The sequence below is a fragment of the Vidua chalybeata genome, chromosome 21 (assembly GCF_026979565.1).
Source record: "Vidua chalybeata isolate OUT-0048 chromosome 21, bVidCha1 merged haplotype, whole genome shotgun sequence".
Lineage (NCBI taxonomy): Eukaryota > Metazoa > Chordata > Aves > Passeriformes > Viduidae > Vidua > Vidua chalybeata.
The window spans coordinates 9,138,485-9,159,914 of NC_071550.1; the positions used below are offsets into that span (position 1 = coordinate 9,138,485).

A 21,430-nucleotide genomic window follows, 5' to 3' on the forward strand; every position below is an offset into this window, starting at 1 on the left:
GGCAATGAGGACTTGGGAGCAAGGGCACAGGTACCTAACACAAAACTCTGCTTTCCAGAGGCTCTGTGCTCATGGATGTCATTTCTGTGCATGTTTTGGTTCTTTTTGTTATTCCCTGGGCTCCAAACTGCCTTCAGCTGCCCCAAATGACCATCTGGAGTGCATCTCACTGTTTAACACTGAGGAGCCAGCAGGGGATGGAATAAAGCAGCTGTCAAGAGCTGCTGTGAAATGTTAATGGAATAATGAGCAGGTTAAGGGTGGGACAGGAACAGGAGCAGGATTGTGCTGCTTCCAGGGGCTGCAGCGAAAGGGAGATGCCTGAGGGAAGGCTGAATTCCTGCAGCTCCATGTCCTGTCCCACAGGCAGGGTGCTCTGACATCCACCACAGCCAGACACTGGCACTGGAGAGGGCACACCTCGAGTGCTGTGTCCGTCCTGGGCCCTCAGTTTGGGAAGGACCTGGAGCACGTGCAGAGGAGGCAACGAGGCTGGAGAGGGGCTGGGAGCACAAACCCTGTGAGGAACCACTGAGGGAGCTGGGGGTGCTCAGCCTGGAGAAAAGGAGACTCAGAGGTGACCTCAGCACTCTGTACAGCTCCTGAAAGGTGGCTGTGCTCAGCTGGGGCTGGGCTCTTTCTCCAGGCAGCACTGACAGAACCAGAGGACACAGTCTCAAGCTGCACCAAGGGAAATTTAGGTTGGATATTAGGAAAAAGTTTTTCAATGAAAGAGCGATAAAGTTCTGGAATGGCTGCCCGGGGAGGTGGTGGAGTCACCATCCCTGGGTGTATTTAAAACAAGCCTGGATGTGGCACTGGGTGCCAGGGTTTAGCTGAGGGGTTGGGGCTGGGTTGGACTCGATGATCTTGAAGGTCTCTTCCAGCCCAGGGATTCTGTGTGACACGGGCACAGAGCTCTGCTCCCATCCTGCCACTCCTCATTTCCAGCTGTCCCCACTGCTCTGCTCTGCCCCCAGCAGCCTGAGAGGATTTCCAGAGAAAATAACACAGAACTCTGCTTTCCAGGGGCTCTGTGCTCATGGATGTTGTTTGTGTGTGTGTTTGGATTATTCACAGCTGGACATTCAGCTCACAGCCTTCCTGGGGAGCCAGGAGCTGGAGCTGGAGGTTGATGCTCCTCTGAGGGAATTTAGGCTGAGCTCAGCCAGCTGCCAGGTGGACAAAACCCATCCTGGGTGTCCAGTGACAGGACTGTGACCCAGCTGGGGCTGCTGGGATAAAAATGGGCTAAAGCAGAGGGCAGAAGGGTTTGTTTGAGAAGCTTCTTACAGAGGATCTCCAGAGGTACAGGGGTGGGCAGGGTGTATTTAACTTCATTTATTCAGCACACTGAATGCTGTCTCTGACTGATGCTGCTCTGCTCAGCCTGGCTGAGATTATGGAAGAAAACCTTGGAAAGGGATCCCAGCTCCAGAGTGAAGAAACACTGAGCTGGAGTTTGCAGCTCAGGGCAGGAGTGGGATGGAAGGAGAGCAGAGGGTATCAAAGAACCTCTGGGAGACCACAGTTAATCCAGGGCTGATGGCTTTTGCTGGGTTCAGCTCCAACCTCTGACATTCCAGACAAATACCTTAAACCCACGTGCTTTCCTTCACCCCACATTGCAGCGTATTGATCTCAGGACTAACAGGAAATATTCCACAGGCAGCTCCAGTCCCAAAGCAAACCAAAACCAACCTTCCCATGGCTCATATCCGGAGCTGCTCCCTGGCAATACCTGTCTCTGAGCCCTTCCTTTGATGAGCAGGAAAATCTTATGCAAATCTTAATCCCCCGTGATGGGCAATATCCTGTGAGGTGAGCACTGAACCTGCCTCACATCTGGGCAGTGGCTCCTGCAGAGCTCACAGGACACGTTTTCCTTCAGATTCTTTTTCTGTCTTAATCCAGAAATTGTCATCACCCCCCTTCCCTTCCTTTTTATCTCCTTTTGGGGTCATGACACTGAAATACATCAGCCAGACCTTGCTGAGATCTGGGGAATTTTGGATCAGGGGGAGCCCACATTGTGCAGGAGAAGGCTGGAAATGCTGGATCTGTGAGGGTCACCTGCACCTGGAGCAGCCCCAACTCTCCTGAGCTGGGGACCACCTGAAAACATTATTTTCTAATTATTTTCAATTATTTTAAACCATTTCAAATTATTGTTTTTAAAAAAGACAGGTAGAAAACAGCTACATAATTTGGCTATAAATCCAAGCATTGCATGTGCCAGAGCTGCACCTCCGTGGGCAGGGGCTGGAGAACACAAAGGGCATTCTCAGATGTGGCACAGCCTGGGCATATTAATTTAATGATTTTAATTTAGCACAGAAATATCTGTTTTATCAGCATTTTCCCTCCTAGCAATAAATCTTTTGTTCTAGGTTTCCTTAATACCACAGCATTGATTTTTAAGTTGATTTTTAGTGACGCATGTATTGGTCAGCAAAGTAAAACACATGAGAAGGAAGGAGTCCCCCTTTCCTAAATTCCACAGGTTTTTGGGGACTTGTTTGCCCTCCCTAAGCAGGAAGAAACACCCAGGAATTCCAATTCTAACACTGCCCCAGGACAAGGAATGGCTTTACCTGGAAGACTGTGAGGATGGCAGCAGGGAAGGTATCAAAATTCGTGGTTGGAGTTTCATCTTGGAAATTGAACCTGGAGAGAAGGGAGAAATAAAAACCAGAGTGGGGAGGGACAGGCAGCTCCAGGCAGCCCTGGAACACCCTTTAACACCCCATAAACCAAGTCAGGGAGCAACATTTGTTCCACCTGGCTGTAACACCCCAGGCAAGCTCGGTGGGGGAACATCTCAGAAGGTGCCTAACAGAACTATCAGCAAAAACTCAATTTCATTCCCAGAGAAAATTCCGATGCTTTGAAATTCATTTTCATTCCCAATTAAAATGAACAATCAAAAATCTCCAATGATTTTGCAGAATGAGCCATTCCAAGTAGTTTTCATCCTCAAGTGTAAAAGCCCAAATTGAAATTACTCGCTTAGCAGATAATTTGTTTTTACTATTTTAAAGATAAAATAGGTATTGACTGGGAAAATAAAAGACCAAACAAAACCATTTCATTATTTCAGTTCAGAAGTGAGGCTGGAGTTTAAATGGTAACACTGTGATGGTTCTTACTGCAAAATTCACCACTGCTGGCATTTCTAATGAGAATAATCAGATCCAACAAAACTGTGTTTTCCAGCAGGAAAATATTCCAGAGTGCCATTATATTTTATATATGGATATTTTGGTTTATAGTGGATAAATATAACGGCACTTTGGTTTCCAGGGAAAGAAGAGTCCAGAAAGTGCTGCCCCCCAGTCCTGCCTCAGCTCTGGCTGTCCTGGGCATGATGGGGGAGCTTTGAACTGGGGACATTCTCCCTTAGGAAAGAACCCAGCTCCAGGGAAAACACCAGAACAGGAATTATTTCCCTATCCCCAGCCCTGAAATCAGGGATGTGAACCCTTCCAGGCAAAACGAAGATTCCTCACATTTCCTGTTAGAACCCTAGTTACGAAACATTTTCAACTTTCTGTACTAACAGACAGTAACCCCCAAGAGAACACTACATTTGACCTAAAGCCATAAAAAAACCTTCCAAAATTAAATAATAAAACTAAGATTATGAGTGTGTAGTTTAAATAAAAGTGTGTAATATCACAAAGTAAAAAACTTAGAGTTTAAAGTCTTAGAATATAATAATATATATAAAACAAAATGAAAGCTTGAAGACAGAAGTGAGTCCTTCTCCTTTACCTTCTACTTCATAAGTTTAAGTAGTATTGTGTCATTAAATAAAAAAAAATCCACATTACAAAACACAAATAGTTAGTTATTGAGTTAAAAATAAAAATAATTTAAGTGTCATTTCTGAATTAGAAAGTTTATCCCTAAAAGATCTTGTAAAAAAAGAGATACAACTCAATTTTTTAGTTTGTTAAAGAAAAGTACTATACAACTCACAACTTAAAAAACAATAACATAAATAAAAACTACTAAACATCTAAGTCCAAACAAAAAATACCATTTCACAATTTAATCCTGACTTTAAGAAAAAAAAAAAAAAACAAACCAAAAAACATCACCAACTTACTGCCCTCCGAAGAGCTGCATCCCCAGCAGAGCAAAGACCACGATGAACAGGAACAGCAGGAACAGCAAACTGATGATGGACTTCATGGAGTTCAGCAAGGAGACTACCAGATTCCTCAGGGAATTCCAGTACCTGTGTTGGATCAGAGCAGCCAGGGGAGAACATGAGTGGGGAAGAGCCTTTGGGGAGAAGTTAATAGGAATTTATTTCCCACGTGTCTCAGGTGTAGCTGGTGTGTGTGTTCTATCCCCACCTGTCAGAGCTGGGGCAGTTCTCCTCTGTGCATTGGGCACTTTTCTTTATCTCTCCCACAGCCAATCCTCCCTCCAGGAGATCTCTGCTGTTCATGGGCTATTAATTATTAATTATCTTCTGTTCATGGCCATTGAGTGTCCCTGCATGGCTGAGAAAATTCCAGCATCCCATGGGGAGAGGCTTCACCCAGGGCAGGAGCCAAGCATTCCTACCTGGATCCAATCTGACCTTGGAACAGCACAGCAGCCTTTGCCCACTGCATTCCCAGAGGAGCAGCTTTCTGCCCCACTGCATTCCCAGAGGAGCAGCTTTCTGCCCCACTGCATTCCCAGAGGAGCAGCTTTCTGCCCCACTGCATTCCCGGAGGAGCAGCTTTCTGCCCCACTGCATTCCCAGAGGAGCAGCTTTCTGCCCCACAGCATTCCCAGAGGAGCAGCTTTCTGCCCCACTGCATTCCCAGAGGGAGCCCAGGCCCATCTCCAGCAGCCCTGGAGCTCCAGAGGAAAACTCCAGCCTTGTCCAGGATCCTGCCCCAGCAGAAGCACAGCTGGCACTGCAGGAGGGCTGAGCCCCCATGGAATGGCACTGCTGCCACACCCTGACCCACAGCCTGCCAGGGCCTGCTCTCATTCTGGCAGTGTTTGTTTGGTTTTACTGCATTTTAATGTTTAATTTTCCTAGTAAAGAACTGTTATTCCTATTCCCATACCTTTGCCTGAGAGCTCTTTAATTTCAAAATTATAATAATTTGGAGGGAGGGGGTTCACATTTTGCATTTCAGGGGAGGCTCCTGCCTTCCTTAGCAGACACCTGTCCTTTCAAACCAAGGCACCTTGGAACAAGGGGAAACAGCCTCAAGTTGCACTGGAGGAGGTTGGGGTTGGATATTATTCATGGAAAGGATGGTCAGGCATTGGAAAAAGCTGCCTGGGCAGTGGGGGAGTCCCCATCTCCCCATCCCTGCAGGGATTTAAAAGATGTGGCACTCAAGGACACGGTCAGTGGTGGCTTTGGCTGGGCTGGGAATGGTTGGATGTGAAGATCCTGAAGTCTTTTCCAACCTCACTGATATTATTATTATTACTGCTTTAATTATTTCTTATTTTAAAAAGGAAAAGAATGGCAAGGGATATCAGAGTCTTTAAACTCCCTTCTACTGCTGGAAAATACAGCTCAGGGAGTGGCAGAATCTCTTGAGAACCAGAGAGCAGAGATGGGCACTTGGTGTGTGAGCACCCACGCACAACAGTCAGGGAATATCTGCATTAGTTCTTAGGAACCTTTTCCTGGGATTTTTCCTCCTTTTGGCATCTTCTCACCTGGTACAGCAGTCAGGAGGGGTGTCAGGAACAGGGTTTATCAATGAAGGTGAGATTGGAGATGGGAACAGCGAGCCCCAGCCTCCATTAGGCACAAATCAGGAATAAAATCAGGAATCAACACCTCATTCCCACCTGGACATCTTTGCAGGGTGTCCTCCCATCCCATCCACTCAAGTGGATTAAATCCCCACATCTTAAACATTCCTGTGGGAATCTCACATCCAGGCATCCAGGACCAAGCAGTGGCCTCAGGGTGTGGAAAGAAATCCAGAATGTTAATTCCAGCCCGGCAAGAGGGACTGGCTCAGCCCAGCCCATCCCAGCACACCTGGCCAGGGGCTGAAGTTGGTTTGGTTTTATCTCCCCATGTTCTTGCCCTGCTGGGAACAGACAGGGAGTGTTTGTAGGAGGGAAACCAATGGATCAGGAAATGCAGGAGCAGCTACCAAGCTTTGACAAGCTCCCTTTGGAGCCTGGAACAACGGGGCTGGAGTAGGCAGAAGGAGAAGAGGGATTTAGAGCCATGGGGAGGATTTTCCCCTCTCTTTTTCTCCTTTCCAGCTCCTGACACTGGGAGCTGCCATCCAGAGGCAAATCCCAGCAGCAGCACACGATTCCTTCCCCCCTGAGTGCCCTCCAGACCCCCACTCTGAGCTCCTTTCCACAGTGGCTTTCCAGCAGGAGGGATTCCATGGATTTGTCTGAGAAGCTCAGAGCTTGGAGTCAGATGAGGAGAAACACCATCCTGTCTTTTTGCCTTTGTTTTCCCCCTCTTCCTTCCCCCAGGCCGAGCTGGGAGCACTGACCCACCCCGGGTTTCTCTGATGTCCATGCCAAGGATCTTGCATCCCATTGCACCCATTCCAAGGAAAAATTACATCCATAACACAGTGACAAACTTTTCAGGGGGAAATCTTGTCTCTTGGGAGAATAACTTCAACTTTGAGTAAGTTGAACCAAGCCTGCTCAGGGTTTAAAGGGGCTGAGCTGCTCTCCTTGGAGGAGGGGAAGGATTTGATGCTCCCAAGGCACAGGGAGTTGATTCCTGCAGAAGCCAGACCCTGCTCAGCTCTGCCAGGACAATGAAGAAAATGTGGGGAGCTCTTTGGTCCTTGTCCTCCTCACTGAATTTCAGCCCCTCTTGGGCTGCGTCCCCTTGTCCTGCTGTCACCTTGTACCTATTTAACTCTGCTGTCCATGGCCACACTGATTTGAGACATGGGAACCAAAGTCCCAATCATAACCCAATCAATTCAAATCATAATTTGAATAATCCCATTGATTATTCAGAGCAGGAGCATTGCAGCCTCTCCTGCTAAACACAAAGGAAAAACAAACCAGGGCAGCGAGTTTCAGACAAAAATTGCTACAAAAGAGACGGAAAAAGGAGAAAACTGCTGAGGGTCAGGATGTTTTCCCAGCAAAACTGCGCTGAGAGGGGGTGGGCAGCAATCTGTGCCTGCTGCCAGCACTGTGGGGGCTCTCCTGAGCCAGGCAAACACTGAGCTGTGCACTCAGGCACTGGGGTAATGCAGGATTCCCCCTGGGAGCTGCAGGGACCTGGCTCTGGCCACACAATGAATTCAATTCTGTCGTGTGGGGTGAAAAATCCACTTAATTAGGGCAGGGGAACTTCAGCACCAGCAGCTTGAGAGCGTCACTTGCTGTCCTGAGATGGGGCAGGGCCCTCAGCTTGGTTTGTGAAGTTAAATCTCTCCTCCCAAGGAATGAACAATAACAAGAGGGAATGGCCTCAAATTGTCCCAGACAGGTTTAGGTTGGGTATTGGGAAAAAATTCTTCATTAAAAGGTTTGTGAAGCCCTGGCCAGGCTGCCCAGGAGTGGTGGGGTCACCATCCCTGCAGGGATTTAAAATCCTGCAGATGTGGCACCTGGGGACACGGGTGAGTGGTGGCCTTGGAAAGACTGGTCGGACCCAGTGGCCTTGAAGGTCTTTTCCAACCTAAATAATTCCATCTTTCATCCCTTTTTCATGCTGACTGCAATCAGTGGTCAGAACTCACCAAAATAAAATTGTAACTTGCAAAAACATTCAAAACTTTTACCAAGCATAGCACCCAATCAGCAAGAGCAGATCTCAGCAGCTCCGGGTAAAATGAACTGGTGAAAATTGCTCTGAATTTGCTGCAAACCCAGGAGTTTCCCACACGTAAATCAGTGCAAAGGCAAAGCACAGTGACATTTTTGGTGCAGGTACCCACCTTTTTTTGCTGGACATTTACAGAACCTAAAGTTTCCACTCTGTTTGTCCCAGAGGACAACAAAAGACACAGTACCACACACAAACCTGGGACCTGAATAATAATAATTAGCAGCAAACAATTAGCAGGTACAAATCAGCCCTACAGAGCTACAAAACTCATTCCTGGTTACTTCAAATTTCTGTTTTGCTCAGATTTTCTTTATCTATTTAAGGTGGTTGGGGTATTTTGGAGGGAGGGGCTGTTCCTCCAAGCTATGAAAAATTCAGGGAGTGATGGAAACAAGGGAGCACTGAGGAGGTAATGGTGTAAAAAATAAGGTGGAAAACAACAGCAGGAGCACCTAAATTTGTCATCAATTTCCAGAGAAATCCTGCAGAAACAGCTCTGGATGGGTTTGGAAATGGCACAGGAGCTGTTTGCTAATGCCAGCACACATTAACTCAAGGCAGGAGCACGAAAACACCAGAAAAGCTGTGGAAACCTGAGAGAAAATTCCACCTCAGATTCTCCAGCCTGAAAAACTCTGACATCCCAGCCCAGGCAGCAGGAACACATTTCAGATTTGTGTCAACACAGCAGCTCAGCCCGGGGATTAGCACCCAGCAATCCCCAGGGAAGCTGCTTTTCCAGAGCCTGAATACTTAAGGAATTGTCATCAGATCAGTGGGAAGTTGATGGGACTCAGAAAGAAAATAAAACTTGGGTGTTTTACCACAAAATATGAGTGATAACACAATATTTGTGTTTTAAATAAGCCTAAAGATAAAGCAAAGAAGGATATTCTAAGTTGATGGGACTTAGAAAGGGAAAAAAAACCCAACTTTTTTACCACAAAATATGAGTGATAACTTGAGATTTTTGTTTTAAACAAGCTTAAAACCAAAGCAAAAAGGACATTCTCCTGTCAGCCCACTGTCATTCCCACTCAGGGAATTGTCATCAGATCAAGAGGACTTAGAAAGTAAATAAAACTTGGGGTTTTTACCACAAATTACAAGTGATAACACAATATTTTTGTTTTAAATAAGCCTAAAGATAAAGCAAAGGATATTCTACTGTCAGCCCACCGAGGAACCAAGGGCAGACAAACCTGGACGTGAGGCTGAGGAGAGAAAGGGCTCTAAAAATCCCTTGTGGGTACAAATCCAGGCTCAATTCCCAACATTTCCAACTGCCCAGCCGAGGAAAGGGGAATTCTGCATCTGCAGGTTCAATCTGCTCCTGTCCCCCTGCAGACCTTGGGACAGGCAGGGATTTTGTGCCAGCTCCCCCAGCGGGTTGGGGCATTGGTTTTTTGGTTTATTTTTAACTTTTTAGCGATTTAATTATTAGTTTGTCGTTGATCCATGTGGAAAGCACTCTCCTCCTGGCTCTGGGGCTGGGGACAGGGATTCCCTGGGGTGCTCAGAGCCTGCTGTGAGCACCAAGGCAGCTGCACTTACTTGGTGACTTTGAAGATCCTCAGCAGCCGCAGGGCTCGCAGGACGCTGATGCCAAAGGAGGTTCCCGGCTTCACTGCAGCCCAGATGACCTCAAAAATACTGCCCACGATCACCTGCAGGGAGAGACCACTGAGAGAGGGCACAGCTGCTGCTGAGCTCCCGGGGGGCTCCCAGGGAGGCTCAGGAATCAGGGTTCAGGCTGTTCAGGAGAATCCTAAATTAGCCAGGAGAACTGGAAACCCTCACCAAGCTTTCTCCATACCCAGGAGGAGAACACTCTGTGAGTTATACACTGAGAGGAGCTTGTTGCTTTCTTCTCTAGCAATCAAAATACCTCAAAATACCTTTTTTTTTTGAAGGATGCTGTCATTTTTAATTAGATTTTTTTAAATGCTGGCTCAATTTCGCATGCCAGCAGTTGATGGGACTCAGAAAGAAAACAAAACTTGAGGTTTTTACCACAAAATATGAGTGATAACTTGAGATTTCTGTTTTAAACAAGCTTAAAACCAGAGCAAAAAAGGACATTCTCCTGTCAGCCCACTGTCATTCCTTTTCTCACCCCACACAACCTGCACAGCTGCAGGAGGGCACTGCCCCATCCTCCCCTTCCCACCAGAAGGACTAAAACTCCTCATCTACAGCAGAACAGCAGCTCTGGGTAACATCTACCAGAAACTTCTGGCAGCTGAGAGTCTTTAGGAGAGCAATTAAAGCAATAATTATTATGAGATTCTGCAAAGCCTCTGGCACAGACACCCCATCATCTGCCTGGTCCTCAGCCTTGGGGTACTGAAAAAATTGTCCCAAATCGAGGTGGGCTTTTCAAATTTTGTTTTTCTGGTCAGTTTAAGGATGGCAGAGAATTCACCTCAAGAAGGGAAAAAATCTTCTCAAAAATCCTTCATTAGGAAAAGGACAAACAGTGATGGGTTCAGCACAGCTGGGAAGGACAATTAAACCCACACAGGTTTCTGCAGAGTTAATAGGATCAAACAGGCATTTCCCTGCCAATTGCTGGCATAATTCACATGAACCCATGAACATTTCTGAGCTCCCACTGCCCGTGGGCCCCAGCTGGGCAGAGCACACCATAAACACCAGTTTAGAACTGGTTATCACCAGAGCCCAGCTGTGGGAGGGAGGATTCATGGGGGCAGCAGCACTGAGAGCCCCTTTGTTACAAAAAGTTCAGGAGAATCCTAAATTAGCCAGGAGAACTGGAAACCCTCACCAACCTTTCTCCATACCCAGGAGGAGAACACTCTGTGAGTTATACACTGAGAGGAGCTTGTTGCTTTCTTCTCTAGCAATCAAAATACCTCAAAATACCTTTTTTTTTTTGAAGGACACAGTCATTTTTAATTAGAATCTTTTATTGCTGGCTCAACTGCAATTGCCAACAGTTCCTTTTCCCAGCCTTTCATGACAAAAACTTGCATGTCTCTGAGAATTCCATCACTGCTTAAGTGTCCTGCAACACAGGCTGTGCCCTGGGCTTCCAGAAAATACAGAGGGAAAGGGAGATCCACAACAGTTGATAATTCCACTGTCTACCATCTGAAGAAGAACTAAAACTTCTCTCCCATCACTGGGAATCCCTCATTGTCTCAGGTGTAGCTGGTGTGTGTTCTATCCCCACCTGTCAGAGCTGGGGCAGTTCTCCTCTGTGCATTGGGCACTTTTCTTTATCTCTCCCACAGCCAATCCTCCCTCCAGGAGATCTCTGCTGTTCATGGCCACTGAGTGTCCCTGCATGGCTGAGAAAATTCCAGCATCCCATGGGGAGAGGCTTCACCCAGGGCAGGAGCCAAGCATTCCTACCTGGATCCAATCTGACCTTGGAACAGCACAGCAGCCTTTGCCCACTGCATTCCCAGAGGAGCAGCTTTCTGCCCCACTGCATTCCCAGAGGAGCAGCTTTCTGCCCCACTGCATTCCCAGAGGAGCAGCTTTCTGCCCCACTGCATTCCCAGAGGGAGCCCAGGCCCATCTCCAGCAGCCCTGGAGCTCCAGAGGAAAACTCCAGCCTTGTCCAGGATCCTGCTCCAGCAGAAGCACAGCTGGCACTGCAGGAGGGCTGAGCCCCCATGGAATGGCACTGCTGCCACACCCTGACCCACAGCCTGCCAGGGCCTGCTCTCACTCTGGCAGTGGTTTGGGGTTTTTTTGTACTATTGCATTTGTAATTTTAATTTTCCTAATAATGAACTGTTATTCCTATTCCCATATCTTTGCCTGAGAGCCCCTTAATTTCAAAATTATAACAATTTGGAGGCAGGGCGTTTACATTTTCCATTTCAGGGGAGGCTCCTGCCTTCCTTAGCAGGCACCTGGCTTTTCCAACCTTCATGAATCAGCAAAAACCTTTCCTCAGCCCTGCACGCAGCACTGATAATTAATTTCCCCAGCAGGCCCTCCTGGGAGCCCGTTCCCACTGGGCTGGTGCTCCCCAGGCAGATGTTGCTCTGGTTTGTTGTTTCACCCTGTGCGCTCGCACGGCTCCGTCTCGATGGTTTGTCAGACAAAACTGGGTACAGAGCTCTGTGCTGCTCCAGTGCTGAATTTGTTCTGGGGGCTGGAAGGTGGGTGAGGGAGGGAAAAACACAGACAGAAAGAGGATCCCTATGGATTCTCTGAAGGAGGAGGAATTAGCAACAGATCAACAGCTTTCCCTCCTGGGAAACCCTCGGCAGAGCTCCCTGCCAGGGCTGCACAGCCCACAAAGCTCAGACACCTCCTGAGTTCAGCCTTTGCTTTGTGCAAGCTCCTAAATCACCTGTCCCTGACCAGCTTTCCTTGTGGAAGGAGCATCCTGGATCCAGGGATCCAAGGAAATTGGCAGCCAGCCTGAGGGGCAACTCAGAGCCCACCCAGTGCAGGACACTGACCCCTGTGCTGCCCAAGCTGGATCTGTTGAGGCCTCCTAATAAATCCCTGCTTTATTCTTTAGCTCTGTCCAGTCTCTGTTCTAGGGCAGCCCTCACAAGGCATCAGTGACACCCCTAAAGGACAATTTTTGGACAGTCTGGGTCTGGGCACTGTCCCTTGGGCTGAGCAGGACAGCCCAACCCAACCCTCTGGGCCACCACAGCTGCCAGGACACCTCAAAACCAGAGCCCCACATCTGGGACAGCCTCGTGCAACACCTCAGGGTGCTGGACACAGGTGAGTGACTGAATCTCAAATTCTATTTACTCTGAGCTTTGCTGCTGTCACGGCCAAGAAGAGAAAAAATCGGCTCAACTCAGAGCCTTGGATTTAGGAGGGTCACTCACTGAAGGTGACAACACCTCCTCCTCCCTTGTGGGAGCAGAGGAATTTGGCTTTGTGGAGGAAGAGTCACTCCCAGCATTTTGGCAGATAAAAGCTAGAAACAACAGCCTGAATGTCAGAGCAGGGCTGGGTGAGGAGAGCAGTGACCTGAGCCACTCTCCCTGTGCCCGTGGCTGGATCTAAAGCTCCGTATCTGGATTGTTACAACAGCTGAGTCCTGCTCAGCCCAGCTGCAGATAAGAGAGGCCGAGCTGTCCTCTGCGAGCACAGATTACAGCTAATAGCTTTTAATGAATAAATTAACATCCACACGCCAGGCTCTGTGTCAGGTGGAGCCAAACCCAGCCCCGCTATTCGTGCCAGAGCTGCAGTTTGAGCCTGGACTTCTGCACTGAAAGAATTTGAATTTTTGCCCTGCTGTCGCCTCATCAGGTGTTTGCTGCTCCTGGTGATGTCTGAAAAGCTCTGCCTGTGTGACTCCAGGTGAAGGCTGCTCAGTGGGTGGCATGAGCAGGAAGATGTGTGGGGTTTTTTTGTCTTTCAATCAGCTCATTGCAATGGGAGGGACAGAATCTGCCGGCAATCAGAGCGCTCAGGGGCGCTGATGCTGCCAACAGCCCGGGGCTGGAGGAAATGAAATCCCCCCGCTGTCACTTCCCTTCCAAAAGGAGGATAACGAGGGAAGCTTAATGCATTTCACTGCTAATTTATACAGGGACTGCTCCCCGCAGGAGACGCTCCCAGCACCACTTCCTCCTTAAACGCCCAGCACCTGAGTGGCAGGAGAGACACCTGCTTGGCACAGGGAGGGTTCTCAAGGACATGGAGTGACAGGAGGGAGGCTTCCCACTGCCAGAGGGCAGGGTTGGACGGGATATTGGGAAGGAATTCTTCCCTGCGATGGTGGGGAAGGGTTGGAATGGAATTCTCAGAGGAGCTGTGGCCACCCCTGGATCCCTGGAAGTGTCCAAGGCCAGGTTGGACGGGGTTGGGGCAACCTGGGACAGTGGAAGGTGTCCCTGCCCATGGCAGGGGGTTGGAATTAGATGATTTTAAGGTCCCTTCCACCCCAAACCATTCCATGATTTATCCACCCTGATGGAAGTTACTCACCCCAAAGTCAAAGCAGTTGAATGAAGAGTGGAAGTAATTCCTTGGCCCCAGCCCATACATCTTCAAAGACATCTCAGTGAGGAACAGCCCCAGGAAAACGAACTCTGCGAAATCTGGAAATGAGAGAAGAGATTAAATTCATCCGTGAGCCCTTGGTGGGCAGAGCTCTTCATGTGGGGAACTTTTTGTTCCTTTTTTCACAGCACCAAGGGCCTGCTGGCAGAAGGAGATCCCTGTGCAATGGCAAACAGGCCCCAGGCAGAGTTTGGCACAATTCTTTCTGCATGTCCATGAGCTGTGTGAGGGCAATGCTCACCTCTACTCTTGGGGAAGGAGCATTAAATAATATCCTCATTGTCTCCAGACAGGAATTTCAAAGGAAAGCCCTGGATCTAATATTTTTAAAGGTCAAATTTAATTGCAGAGATGTTTTGGGACTTCTGTACTTGCAAGAGATGGAAACTTTTGGGTGTGGGGTGTAAGTTTCTGTACCATCCTCTGATGATAAAAATACCTTCCTACCCAACAGAAGTGCTGACTTTGAGGGCTCATATTCAGAGGTGTTGTGTCTCCTGTTACCACATTTATTTTTATTATAGCCCTGTAATTATGGAAGAGCCCCTTCTGTTTCCTTTTCCTTCACATATCACAGGCTGGGAAGCTTTTGATGGGAAAATTTATCACCTATGATGAAACAAAGGGCAGAAGGAACAGAGCTGGAGGCTTCAATCTCCACATCAAGTTTTGAGGACTTGAAGCTACAGCAAACACTGCCTTTGGCATTTTAAGTTTGGATCTGGAGACCAATAAGCAACAGCAAGAGTGAAATGTTAAAAACAAAACAAAACAAAAAAAAAAAAAAAAAAAACAAAAGTAAAAACCACCTACACTACCAAGAAAAACCAAACAGCAGAAGGCAAAGCTCTCTCTCTGCAGAAAAGATGAGAAAAAGAATCAAACCTCAAAAGGTGGGGATTATTCACCTTGTTTAGTGCAGCACAGGAGGTTCTCAGAGGCTGCAGCAGAACAGATGCTACAAGAAAGTCGCCTGTAATTTCGATTTTATGATTCCAGGAATGATAAAAAGGAGATGGTGCCAAACTTTACGCAGAGGTGCACAGAGACAGAAGAGGGGCAGCAGATACAAGGAAAATTTCAGCAGGATGATCCTGGATTCCAGGTGCTTTGCACTCTGGGGCAGCTCCCATCTCTGCTCTGGGACAGGGACAGGAGCCAGGGAATGGCTGGGGCTGGGCCAGGGCAGCTCAGGCTGGAAAACCAGAGGACAGTCTCAAGCTGCACCAAGGGAAATTTAGGTTGGATATTAGGAAAAAGTTTTTCACAGAAAGAGTGATAAAGTTCTGGAATGGCTGCCCGGGGAGGTGGTGGAGTCACCATCCCTGGGTGTGTTTAAAACAAGCCTGGATGTGGCACTGGGTGCCAGGGTTTAGCTGAGGGGTTGGGGCTGGGTTGGACTCAATGATCTTGAAGGTCTCTTCCAACCCAGGGATTCTGTGAATTCTGTGAGATCAGGAAAGGTTCTTCCCCCAGAGGGTGCTGGCACTGCCCAGGCTCCCCAGGGAATGGGCACGGCCCCAAGGCTGCCAGAGCTCCAGGAGCGTTTGGCCAGCGCTGCCAGGGATGCCCAGGGTGGGGTTGGTGGGGGGTCTGGGCAGGGAAAGGGGCAGCACTCGATGGTCCTTGGGGATCCCCTCCAGCTCAGAAGATTCTGTGATTCCACCATTCTCTGACCTCCTGCAATCTGCAGCTTCAGCTGAGTGTGGGGAGAGACAGGAGGGAGTGAGGGTCCTTCCCACCTGCCTGGATTTCCATTCCCAGCCTCGCACATCCATAGGGAGTGAGCAGAGCTGGCCCAGGGCCATTCTGGGTGTCTTTGGAAATGCCTTGAAAAATGCAGCTGCAATTACCCAAAAATAAAAAGGGGTTTTAAATTTTAAATTTTAAATGAAAGCCAGTCATGGAACACCATGAGCATAAAGTTCCCTGAAATCCAGGAAGCAATAATGAGATGAGAGAGACTTTTATTAACACCTTGGTGAGGAGCCTGCAAGGACACCTGTGCCAACATCTGCAAAAGGGGAGGAAATTTCAGGCGAGTATTAATTATCCCACGTGACCTGCTCTCCTTGAGAACAGGAGCAAGATCATTAAAGGAGACTCTCAAGGGCAACGTGTTCCCAGCTGAGGAATAAGATGACAAAATCTGAGACCCACAGCCTTTTTCCCAGGAAGAGGCAGATCCACCCTCTGGATCGCAGTGCTCAGGGAAGAGCATGGGCACAGGAGCAGCACAACTCCCCCTCACCTTGAGCCTGGAGCTTTTGAGGAGAAGCCTCTTCACACCTGACCAAGCTGCAGCTTTTCTCTCCTTTCTCACAGGAGGTGCAAGGACTCAGTGGGGAAACTCTGTCTCCAGCACCAAGGATCCCAGAGTAAGGAGATATCCATAACTGTGCTGGGAATCCATCTGACCTTCCATCTGCTCTGGAGAGGCCCCACCTGCAGAGCTGCCTCCAGCTCTGGGACCAGCAGGAGGACCTGGAGCTGCTGGAACGAGACCAGAGCAAACCTGGAGCTGCTCCAGGGCTGGAGCCCTCTGCTCTGGAGCCAGGCTGGGAGAGCTGGGGGTGCTCAGCTGGAGAGGAGAAGCTCCAGGGAGAGCTCAGAGCCCTTCCAGGGCCTGAAGGGGCTCCAGGAGAGCTGGGGAGGGACTTTGGTGTCACACTCAGCAGGTGGTGCTGACTGGCATGACTTCCAGAGGCAGTGTCCCTATGCCAAGGGTGGATATCCAGCCAATGCTGTGAAAGCTTTGTTAAACCAGCTGATAAAATCACAGGGAGAGGTTGTAGATCCTCCAGGAAGCAATGCCCAGCCCCCACATGTGTCATATCTCTAGCAGGGAGATTCTCATCCCCTCATCTCTGCCCCAGCCTCGCCTGCCCGAGTCACACCCCAGAATCTTCCACAGAACAGCAAAATCCTCAGTAGTGTTTTTAACTGCAAATTTGTACCAACAGACCTCTGGACACTTTGCCAAGACTATTACCATCATCCCAAAGGAGCAAAAAAGGAGGAAGGACCAAGGATTAATGTTCAGTCAGCGCTCCAGCAGGAGGCTGGACACTCCCTGCATATCACAAGTGCAAAGGTGTCACCATCAGGCTGACACATCCTGCAAACACACCTGCAAATCCAGATTATCACCCCAAAAAAAAGAAAAAGCTAGAAAGTGGCAAAAGAGAATCAAGAAATACTTGATTATATTAAAAAAATATATATATAAAGGCAGGAAATATTTAAAACTCAGAGCATCTAAAAACCAACTTCCTTCTGCTGTTCTTGCAAGAGCCACCCTTGGCCTTTCCCAGCTGATGAATTCCAGAGCAGAGCCCAGAACTGGCAGCAGGAGCTGTGTCCCAGCAGGTACCAGATGCTACAAATCACAGCCCAGGGAGGCTGGGATGGAGGGAAGTGGAATTCAGACCCTGAACTCCTCAGGCAGAAGGAGCTGGCTCCATGGAGAGGCTGCTGCATCCAACACACGATTCCTTCTGAGAAGGCCCTGCCTAAATAATTGAAAATGCAATTTTGTTGTTTGGGCCTCCTGGTATTCAAACCTCGCCTAATTTCATTTGCCTTACTCAAAAGCATTTTGTGATGTGATTTAAGGAAGAAAAGTTTGATACAAACACTCTTATTTCGTTTCCAAGCTGTGCTGTTGGCAAAGGCCGTGCAAGCATCTCCTCACCCCACACCTTTGAATTAGGTTCCTAATTAGAGTTACCAGCTCCTTTTTGTCAATCATTTATGGATTAATTCCATTTCCAAGGCCAGTGGCATCAGAAGCAGGTGCTGAGCTTGACACTTCCCTCTCCTCACTCTCCTCTCACATGAAACAGGAGAACCTCAGCAGGGCCAAACTTTCCCCTTTTTGCCCGAGCAGATGTGAAATGCTCAGCAGGCAGAAATAAAAATGCTCCAGAAAGCCTTTTCCTTACAAATGCTGCATACTGGTATCCAGAGAGAGCTGGGTCTTGACTTCAAAGGCAACAACAGCACCAAAAAAAAGGCCAAATTGCCCCAAACATGAGGTTCAGCACTGGGAAGGCTCTCAGGCCATAATGGCTCAAATGCTGAATTTGGATACTGGATTTATCAAAAGGAGACATTGTGCATTTGGGGTTCAGACCTACAGATTAAGGAGCCAGGAAGGATTTCCTGGAGAAAGAAGAGAGCTTTGGGAAGGGCATCCCCAAGTGAAACTTGAGTGACCCAGTGCTGAAACCTCCTCCCTACAGTCCCTAAAACCCACCCCACAGTCCCTAAAACCCATCCCACAGTCCCTAAATCCCATCCCACAGTCCCAAAAACCCATCCCACAGTCCCCAAAACCTATCCCACAGTCCTTAAAATCCATCCTACAGTGCCTAAACCCATCCCATAGTGCCTAAAACCCATCCCACAGTCCCTAAAACCCATCCCACAGTCTCTAAACACATCCCACAGTCCCTAAACACATCCCACAGTCCCTAAAACCCATCCCACAGTCCCTAAAACCCATCCCACAGTCTCTAAACACATCCCACAGTCCCTAAACACATCCCACAGTCCCTAAAACCCATCCCACAGTCCCAAAACTCCATCCCACAGTCCCTAAACCCATCCCACAGTCCCTAAACCCATCCCACAGACACAGAGAGCTCTGGTCCCAACCTCACCCCACAGCTTTAGCCAGAGGAAGAGGAGCCCACCCCCAGCCCCATCCCTGGGGCCTCCTGCCCTGCACCAAAGCCTGCAGCTTCCCCCACAGCAGGAGCTGCTGCACGTGTCCAAAGTCACTCTGCTCCTCCACGGTGTCCCCAGCTTGGATTTTGAGGGGCCCTCAGCTGGAAATTCATCTTTGCTGCTACCAGACCTCAGTGATGCCATTCCAGAGTTGGTTTCTGACAGAAATCTCTTTCCTGGAATATTGGCAGTGGTGGAAAGGAGCGTGAAGAGATGATAATAAAATCATGAAATACATGCATGAAATATATTCTTTTATAGGCAACTGCAGCTTATTTAACCAAAGTTCTGTGCTTCACTGAGCAGTGTCCATCTGCAGCATGAGAGAAATCCTGTTTGGCCCTGGAGTCCTTTCCACACAGAGAAGGAGAATCTCTGATTGAATTTGAGGATAATTACAGGGGCATGAAGTAGGGCCTGTTATTAATCATACCACAAGAATTCAAAGAATTCCTCATCAGTGCTTTCAATAAGGCTAAAGAAATCCCAAGCCTCTCTCCAAAGCTCCTGCAGTCCTTTTTCCAAAGCACTTGTACAGATATGGAGCATCAAGCAGAGAAAGCTAATCAGAACAATTCAAAACAGGAAAGTTAAAAGAAAAGACCAAGGGAAAAATAAATCAATGCAGACCTGTAGGCTTTTACCAACTGTTCTTTAAGTAAAATTAATTTGTAATGTAATTAAACTTCTCCCCAGAGGGACAGGTATAATTGAATTAGAGGTGCCTGGGTAGAGTTGCAGGGTTTAGCAGATCCTTTCCGTGCTCCTCTCCTGCTGCTACAGTTCCCAAAAAGTCTCCTCAGTTCATTCCTGAGCACCTTCCCTGAAACAACATCGTTGGCATTTTTGATTTCTCTCTTGCTCTGCATCACACCAGCCAGGCCCTGCTCCTCTGCAGTGATGTTCCCCCATCATGGATTAAATTTTAAGCCATTTTTAAACTCTGTCACTCTCCCAGTTAAAGGATTTTGCCAAGTATTTCCAGGAGCTGTTTGAAATCCCCTGGTTTTGTGCTATCTCCTTCTGCCTCTATCTAATGGATTTGTGCACAAATCTTGGGCAGAACGGGGCTTTCCAGGAGCATTCCTGGAGGGCAATGAGACAGAGTGAAAATTTAACAGGGTAAGAAAACCATTTGGATTTAGGTGAAATGTGCCGCTTCGAGCTTGCCAACGTAAGTAAAATACGCTGTTTAGTCTGGTAACTGCAGCACCAGCAGAACTGCCCCAGCTAAGGAGAAAGAATGCAAATTTCCAAGCTGAAGAGATAAGAAAGACTCCTCAGACCTTGAAACAGACAGCGCAGAGTGACCCAGGAGTTCCCTCTGTACTTTCTGACAAAAACTGAGTACAAGTGTAACTAGCTGTAAGTGTAACGTGAAATCAAAAGAATGAATATGCATGAACCATTGTGAAATTCTATGAATATGTAAATTAGCTAGAGTAATAAAAAAAGATCAGGAGTTTTCAGGGGCACGCATGCCCATTGAAGGGAAATCCTGGTGTGTGCCCGGCGCTGTAATAAAAAATACATACCGGGCCTTACAAATCTATCAGAATTGTAAGGGTTTGATTTTTCACCGCAATTCAGCTCAGCCCCAGCTGGGCTCCTTCCCAGATGTTTGTGCTGCAGAGTTATCCAGGCAGGAGTGAGGGGACACGTCCAGTCTGGCCATCACTGTGACACCAACACAAGCAGCAAAGTCCCTAAGGCACCAAATATTCCCTGCACTCAGGATTCAGTGAGGGATCTGTAGAAACACGAGGCTATGAAAACTCTGCCATCCCCCAGGAAAGGGCTAGGAAGGTTTAGGTCACTCCCTGTTGTAAATGCAGGTGAACCCAGTGGGAAGAAATTATGATGTCCAACATCAGTTCAGAAGGCTGAATTATTTCTTTATTATAACTATACTATAATATATTAATATACTATTTAAAGGAGATATTAAAACTACGTACCTACTTTTCTAACTGCCATATCTAACAGCTTGTGACACTCTTGCTCTAGTCCAGCCACAGGTGGGTTGGACTGGCCACCAGGCTCAAACAATCCTCACCAGAATCCAACCAAGCAATCACCCCAGGGAAACAATTCTCCAAACACATTCCACGTGGTGGAATTTCCATGATGACCATGCATTGAGAGATTTAGTTGGAATATTGGCAAGGAATTGTTCTCTGGGAGGGTGGGCATTCCCAGCTCAAGAAATTCAGACTTGCTGCCCAAGTGCTCCTGGCACTAATTGACGTCACTGGGTGTTCTGGACAAATGCAGAGCTCCTGAAACACGAATCCATCCCTAATTCCAACCTATTCCCTACTTTTTGTCTTCAGCTGGGATAGATTGGAAGCCTCATTTGTGGCCTCCATCTCAGATAAGTTTCCCAGCTGGAGGTGAATAATTCCAAGAGACAGAACCAGCCCTTCCAGCCCTCACTGGAACATTAAGGAGTTTCTGGCTCGTGGATTTCTCCATGTTTCCTTGGAAAAGTCACTGCATAAGGTGCTCCCGAAACTGAGTTTTGTAAATCTGTGACCTTTTTTTGAGTTGAAAGACTTCAAGTGTGGGGTTTGTTTCCTAAACATTTAGTCCTAATTCCAGAGGAAATCCTAATCCTCAAACTTTTAATTACTCTGCCAATCTAGCTTATTATTTCCTCTGGTAAATTGAGGTAATGAATAAGCAAGAGTGACTTCTCTGTATGGTCTGTCTCTCTTTTCAGTTGAAATCTTGCCAAAAAAAAAAAAACTACTTGAAAGCAATTTCTGTCCTTATTATACATCTCTCATTAGAGCTCCATTACCTGGTGGCATTAAATATTTCAACAAATATTAATAAGGAGCTTTTGATGTCAGAGCAGTCAGTATTCCTGACCTCTTA

At 47.7% G+C, this 21,430-nt stretch overlaps 1 protein-coding gene across 2 annotated transcripts in view; it reads right to left on the bottom strand.

Moving 5' to 3' along the window:
* CACNA1B (calcium voltage-gated channel subunit alpha1 B) overlaps positions 1-21,430 on the bottom strand; it is a 298,976-nt gene that overhangs the window by 108,207 nt on the left and 169,339 nt on the right. For both annotated transcript variants that reach the window (XM_053961845.1, XM_053961844.1), the window contains exons 13-16: positions 13,745-13,857; positions 9,356-9,468; positions 4,112-4,243; positions 2,595-2,667 (exon numbers count right to left, since the gene is read on the bottom strand). In XM_053961845.1, coding sequence (XP_053817820.1) covers positions 2,595-2,667; positions 4,112-4,243; positions 9,356-9,468; positions 13,745-13,857 — 431 coding nt within the window. The remainder of the gene's footprint in view (positions 1-2,594; positions 2,668-4,111; positions 4,244-9,355; positions 9,469-13,744; positions 13,858-21,430) is intronic.